This window comes from Schistocerca serialis, unplaced genomic scaffold (assembly GCF_023864345.2).
Source record: "Schistocerca serialis cubense isolate TAMUIC-IGC-003099 unplaced genomic scaffold, iqSchSeri2.2 HiC_scaffold_897, whole genome shotgun sequence".
NCBI lineage: Eukaryota > Metazoa > Arthropoda > Insecta > Orthoptera > Acrididae > Schistocerca > Schistocerca serialis.
The window spans coordinates 1,824,091-1,831,840 of NW_026048515.1; the positions used below are offsets into that span (position 1 = coordinate 1,824,091).

General features: G+C 39.5%; 1 protein-coding gene across 1 annotated transcript in view; it reads left to right on the plus strand.

The window, feature by feature from the left end:
• Positions 1-5,153, plus strand: part of LOC126452533 (UDP-N-acetylglucosamine--dolichyl-phosphate N-acetylglucosaminephosphotransferase-like) — a 136,903-nt gene extending 131,750 nt beyond the window's left edge. Inside the window, exon 7 of the mRNA XM_050091094.1 lies at positions 4,695-5,153. Coding sequence (XP_049947051.1) covers positions 4,695-4,769 — 75 coding nt within the window. The 3' untranslated portion in view covers positions 4,770-5,153. The remainder of the gene's footprint in view (positions 1-4,694) is intronic.
• Positions 5,154-7,750: the final 2,597 nt, after the last annotated feature.

Genomic DNA, 7,750 nt, shown 5'->3' on the forward strand with positions numbered 1-7,750 from the left:
TGTGAAAATGGTAACAAATGTGCAACTGAATGGAAAAACTGTCTCCACAGCATGATTATAATAAGGATGTTTCATTTTTATTAATCTCCAGCAATATAAACATGTACATGAATGTGTAAACACCTGAGAATGGGCACAAGCCAAAACCAGGTGTGTGATAAATAAATAAATCTTTTATTGTGACTGGTAATGGGAATTTTTTTACACTCTATAAAGGAACAGTCATGGAGTTCAACATCATCCACTGTGGATAAAATTCACTGAATGTAATTCAGTTGCGCCAGTCCTGCGTGGTATTGATTTATGAGGGGAATGCTCCTCTGTGGCCGGACGGAGAGACTTTGGGAGGTTGTGGGAGACTGAAAAGATAAGGCACTGGAGATTTGTTTTTGTACAAGAGTGAGGGGATAATTATGGTCTGTGAGGGCCTCAGTGAGACCCTCGTTATATTTTAAGAGGGACTGCTTGTCACTGCAGATTTGACGACGACAGGTGTCTAGGCTGTATGGAAGGGACTTCTTGTATGGAATGGGTGGCAGCCATTGAAGTGGAGGTGTTGCTGGTGGTTAGTAGATTTGATATGGACAGAGGTACTGATGTAGCCATCTTTGAGATGGGGATCAACATTGAAGAAAGTGGCTTGATGAGTTGAGTAGGACCAGGTGATGCGAATGGGGGAGAAGGTGTTGAGGTTCTGAAGGAATTTGGATAGGGTGTCCTCACCCTTGATCCAGATCACGAAGATGTCATCAGTGAATCTGAACCAGGTGAGGGGTATCGGATTCTGGGTGTTTAGGGAGAATTCCTCTAGATGGCCCATGAATAGGTTGGCATAGGATGGTGCCAAGCAGTTGCCCATAGTCATTTGTTGGATTTGTTTGTAGGTAATGCCTTCAAAAGAAGATACCAACCATTTCCTTCACCGACTCTCGACAGTCCCTGCCCTTTACCACACAGTGCCCTGCTCGTCACTATTGATACCACCACCCTTTACACTCACATTCCTAATGCCCATGGTCTTACCACTGTTGAACACTACCTTTCCCAACACACGACAGATTCCAAACAAACAACCTCCTTCCTTTGAAAGAAATCTGGGGTACGGCTATGGGTACCCATACGGCACCATCTTATGCCAACCTTTTCATAGGCCATCTAGAGGAATCCTTCCTAAACACTCAGAATTGTGATCTGGATCAAGGGTGATGGCACCCTATCTAAATTCCTCCAGAACCTCAGCACCTTCTCCCCCATTTGCATCACTTGGTCCTACTCAACCCATCAACCCACCTTCCTCAATGTTGACGTCCCCTCAAAGATCGCTACATTAGTACCTCTGTGCATATCAAATCTACTAACCACCAGCAATACCTCCACTTTGATGGCTGCCACCCGTTCCATACCAAGAAGTCCCTTCCATAAGGCTAGCCAGAAGTGGTTATTGCATCTGCTGTGACAAGCGGTCCCTCTCGAAATTTACCGAGGGTCTCACTGAGGCCTTCACTGACCAATCTTGTACAAAAACAAATCTCCTGTGCCTTATCTTCCCAGTCCCCCACAACCTCCCAAAGTCTCGCCATCTGGCCACAGAGGAGCCTTCCCCTCGTAACCCAGACTGGAGCAACTGCCAGGGTTTCGACTACCTCCCATCGTGCCCTGAAATGAGAAATGTCCTGCACACTATCCTTCCCACCCATCCCACAGTGGTATTATGCCATCCACCAAACCTACACAATATACACATCCATCCCTACAGAACCCCTGCTCCCAACCCCTTACCTCATGGTATATATCCCTGTAATAGACCTAGATGCAAGATCTGTACGATCTTCCTCCCACCACCACCTACTGCATTCCAGTCACAAACATCACCTATCCCATCAAAGACCAGGCTGCTTGTTAAACCAGTCATGAAATCTACAAGCTAAACTGCAACTGCTGTCCTGCATTCTATGTGGGCTTGACAACCAACAAGCTGTCTGTCCGCATGAATGGCCACCGACAAACTGTGGCCAAGAAACAAGTGGACCACCCTTTTGCTGAGCACGCTGCCCAACATGACATCCTTCATTTCAATCACTGCTTCACAGCCTGTGTCGTATGGATCCTTCCCACCTACACCAGCTTATCTGAATTGTGCAGGTGGGACCTCTCCCTGGCAAAATATATCCTATGTTCCTGTAATCCTCCTGGCCTCAACCTTTGTTCGTCATTGTCCTCACCTATCCAGCCCCTTACCTGTTCCCATTCCAGCACTATACAACCCTCATTCCACCAATGCACCCTTTTTTTTTTTTTTTTTTTTTTTTTTTTTTTTTTTTTTTTTTTTTTTTTTTTTTTTTTTACTGCTCTCCTTTTCCGATACCCCCTCCACCTCCCCCTCAGCTCCCAACTGCATCTAGCTGCTCTAGCTTCTCTCCACTTCATCCTTGTGAGCTCCCCAGCAGCACTTCACTATCCCCCATCCCTATCCTGCTATCCCTCCCCTCTCCATCCCAGCCTCCTCCTTACCCCCACCCAATTACCACTCCCATCGTGCAATGCGGCTGTTGCTCACAGTGTTGCTTCAGCAGTAGCTGCAGTCGTGTGTGTGTGTGTGTGTGTGTGTGTGTGTGTGTGTGTGTGTGTGTGTGTGTGTGTGTGTGTGTCATCTATTTTCAACAAAGGCCTCGTTGGCTGAAAGCTTATATTGTGACAGTCTTTTTGTTGTGCCTATCTGCGACTCAGTGTCTCTGGTATATTGTGAGTGGCAACTTTCCTTTTCACAATATTGTTACATTCCATCCTGGATTTTCCACTGTTTGATTCAACAGATAGCAGTATTTACCTTAGCTTTCGAGCTCTTGTCTAGCATAAGTACACACAACCACACAGGCATCCAAATGCACACTAGTGTGGCCACAGCAAGACAGGATTATGTTTCCATAATTTTCCTAAATTGATTAAATCAAATGCTTGTATGGGTTTCTTTTGAACTAGTTTGCTTCCCCATCCTTGTGTGGTGTTAGGTAATTAATAAATCAAGAATTTGCTAAATAGGAATCGCTGATATTGGCTCCTTCCATAGAGTAATGCAAGTAAGTATTAAAATTGCTATCCACCATGTCGTATCTTCCAGTTTTAGCATAAATTATAAAAGGAATTATCTGCCATTATTCAAACAACTGTTGTCTTGTACACGGACTGGTACTGGTGGTACATTTAGCCATCGCGAGAACGTTGCAAATCTCATAGAAAGTTTGAAGTGGGACACACTTGCAGACAGACGATGCGCTAAATGGAAGGAGCTGCTCACCAAATTCCGAAATCCAATCTTCTCCGAGGATATAGAGCATATGTTATTACCATCAGCTTTCAGATTGCGTAATGATCATCATTCAAAGAGCAGGGAAATAAGAGCTTGTACTGAGGAGTTCAGACAGTCGTTTTTCCCTCGCGCGATCCGCGAGTGGAACAGAGAGGGGGGGGGGGGGGGGGGGGGGGGGAGGGGAATATGACTTTGGCAGGAATTGTGTCCTCCGGCACACACTGTTTGGTGGCTAGTGGAGTATATATGTAGATGTAGATTTAGACATATAACAGTGGCAAATTTCTGTCATATTGTGACATGTCTTGAGTTAATTTACTAAGTAATCTTGTGAAGATAAATCGAGTATTACTTCAGAGTTATTGGACTCCGCCCTGTCCAATACATATAATAAAGTTCTTTTTGGAAATTAGATTGTCACTTATATAGTTCAAGTACCTGCAGTAAAAGTTTGATTCACAGACTGAAGTTAACACTTTCAGTCATTTACACAGTCAGTATCCTTTTCAATTTTTACATTTAGAATTCAATCTTAGTTTCTCTTTTGTCACAGAAAATAGTTTATTAGTATCTGTACCTCTCATATTTTTACATAGCCTATGTTCTGGCACATTTAAGTCAGGTAGCAAACTATAACATACAAAAAATATACTATTCTGTTCTATCAAATTTGTTGCTCTGCGTCTAATGGGCTTGTCATTGACAGGATCTTACACTCTAATATTCCATCACAATGCACCAGACAATAAAAGAAAAGACCCACTGAATATTCCTGCCATAAGGCTTTTACAATGATCTGTTATGTCAAGGAGACTCATTATTTCTTAGGAGTTTGTGCCATATTATTTAATAATTAAGTGTGTAATGAATTTCAGCATAATCAAAGACATTTATAAAGACCAACTTGTAATCAAATCTCTAGCAGATATTGCTTCTCACATAGATGATGATCACGAAAAAACATTATTTTTCGACAGCGAGGAAGTTCTTATAATTTAAATTAACACAGCTGCATAGTATCGCAGAACCTACATTTGTTGACAGAGTCAAAGAATGAAAGAAATACTCCAATAGAGAAGTCACCTAGAATGAAATTTCAGTGTAGAATATATGCTAAGGGCCCAACTTTTATTTCTGAAAATAAAACATTTGTTTACAATAAAACATTTGTTTACAATAAAATATTGTTCTTGTTGGTGATACTATTTACATTTCCTCTTTGGTCATATACAGGTTGCATGTGGCTTACAGTATATGATTCTATATTCTTTTGTTTTAGTATTATAAATCAAGTTACAATAGTATACTTACCTTTCAGATGCTTCCTTTGTTAACTACTTCGGTAGTCTTGTGTTTTCTCTGTGAAACATTAAATTATTGTGTGCAGGGCATCTGCAGTATTCTGGCATTCATCATTCGCTATCCAATGGCAGCCCTCTTCTACGATGTTGGACCTGCGTAATGTGGCATTACTGGATAGATTGACTCAGTGTTTCTAGTCAGTGAAGTCAGGAAATTGCTTTGGCGAAAAAGAAGAAATTGAAAGAAGATATTGTCAATTTTTGAAAAGTGCAGGTGCTGTTTTGTCTCCTTTTTGTAATAATGAACTGAACAATATTGTGATTTTATCCCAGATGCATTTATTGAGTGAGTCCAAGAGAAACAGTGATTTGACTTTGTCACATTTTGAATTGTTTTACTAGCAGTTGCTCACAAAAAGTACTGTCAGTAGACATATAAGCTCATTTGTAATGCTCTTCAAGAGGGGAAAAATGGATTTTTCTGATGTGCAGACTTGCACAAAATTTATGTGCAAGAAATAAAAACTTTATCACAAAAAGTTTAATTACTTTCTTGTTAAATGGGTCCACAGCTCCTGTAATATTGTAAATGTCATCATCTTGATTTCAGCTTTTAGAATTTTATTTTAGAAAATAAAAAAGTTTGATTGTCACTTTATTTTGAAGACAAGCAGGTTTTGCAATTTGGGTTTTATTCTAATTCTGTGCAGCTATGCATTAGTTTTCAGGTATTTTAATGTTAAAGATGTTATTTTCATAACCCACACATATGTATGTATGGGGGTCCACATCTCCTCCTAAGCCACGGGGTCAATTTCAACGAGACTTGGTGCACCTGTCATGTACTGTGTGAAAAGACCACTGTGATGTTGGTGGTAATCACCTACATCCGAAAGGAGTAGGAGTGAGAAAGAAGCGTAGCTCAGAATGCACAAATAGCCAGACTATACTCACTGACATCTCTCACAAAATGATGAAAGGAAAGAAGTTATTCCTTGTTATAATTTCACTCTTCATGCACTAAAACTGCTGCAGCAGGCATGACCTTTTAATTTATTACTTCTTTACTACTTACCCTATTAGTATAATATTTTGCAGACAGTATTCACAATTGTCACTCAGTGAAATGTAGTTCAGGAGATATGACTTCACAACTGAGCTGCATGAAAAACTGCCACATCATGCATGTTTTAATTTATTACTGCTTTACTACTAACTTTACTTGAAAAACATTTTGCATACAGTATTCACATATACCTGTATGTACCTGCAAAAGTATATATCAATGTATGACACATAGTTGAGGAGATATGACGTCATAAACATTTAGCTTCAGGGTGAATTTTCCTTAGATAAAGGTAAAACAGATGTACAGATGTGTGTGAAATATATGTGATGGACATACCTGGGCAAAGCTGCAGGTAAAAAGCTCCTCTTATACCCCTGCATTGATTTCGGACAAAGTTGGTACAGACGGGTGATTCACGAAGGTATACAAATATTTTAATATGTTATTCTGCAAGTAAAACTAAGGAAAACAGTTCATATAAACAAAGGTCCACAAATGTTTAGTTACGGAGTTATGGCTAATAACAGATTTTGCCAGAAATTTTGTAACTTCGCTAATATGAAGCCATTGCAAAATTGTACGAGGTTAAAGTAAAGTAAGATTTCCATTTATTTTGTTGTTATTGGTCTGGTGAAACTGATAAAACATGTCCCAGACGTGTAACTTCCTTAACACTGAGCTTTGTTTTTTCCGGTTTAACATGAATTCACATGTACTACGGTATTACTAAAAGCAGATTATCTGACACATTCTTATAGTTTCAGTTAACGTTATTACCATCATTTTTCCAACATTAAATTCTCTACAACTTCTGTTGAAAACTTTGTGCAATTGCCTGGAATGTAAAAAACAAATTGGGCCAAGTAAGTTAATGAATTAAAAATTTTACAAAATTTAGATTCACTAGATCAATAACATCAAAATAAATGGAAATCGTGCTTTGCTTTAACCTCATACAGTTTTGCGATGGTTTCATGTTAGCGAAGTTTCTAACTTTCAGGCAAAATCTTTTATTAGCCGTAACTCTGTAACTAAACATTTGCAAACCTATGCTTATGTGAACTTTTTTCTTTAGTTTTACTTTTAGAATAACATATTAAAATATTTGAATATCTTCATGAATCACCCTGTATATTACTTGCTATCTGGAAAGAAATACTGTGTGGGTAAGAACCATAAGAACCAGCAGTGTCGTATTAGTTTGGGGATAATAATGTGGAGAGGAAAGGGGGAGGAGGAGATGGACAGATAGACGGGAGGGGGGGGGGGGGGAGAAGATGGCCTAATAGAAGTGGAATAAATTCATACCTGGTCAAAGCTGGATACTCAGCTCATGAAGAAAATAATAAAAATCTACAATGCGATATCAGCTCAATACGGAATATGCTGTTGCAAAGTTAGCCTGAAAGTTTTATTTGATGTATTTCTGTAGTCTGGATAGCAGAGTGTGGTACATCATAGCACATAGTCCCTAATAACAGAATTGCCTAAGTGTTCTGTGTTACACCAGAATGACTGCATCCTGTCTTAATGAAATAATGATATATCAATATGCTTAGTGATTTTTTTCAGCAGACGTGATCATAAAATTTAGTAGTCTTCTAGCTCCTTTTGACCAGAATGGGTTTTGAGCTGGCATCATATTCCCTCTCTCTTCATTCTGTTCATTTCCATATTCATGCAGAAATCAATATGACACCGCAGTTGACATGCACAATGTAGAGTCAGTTATATCCTATGTCTAGAGAGTCAAATGTAACATCCAAACTGTGACCTGACTCAGACATGGGTTATATTGGGAGGAATAGGTAAAGTCATTCAAAACTAACTCACGCCAATCAGGCCACACCTGGTGCGTATCTGTATGCTCTGAAGGAGACCAGTTCATAAGCTGGGCTGCCATGTTCCAGGTTTTATTTGTGTGTGTATCTATGATACAATGCCTTCTCTGTGTTACAGTTAACCATTATCTTGACTCGTTACACTATTTGTATCCTAATCAGTATTTGACAATGTTGTGTTTTTGCTTAAAAATTTATCTGTCTGTAAACCAGTTCAAAAGGTACAAGATAC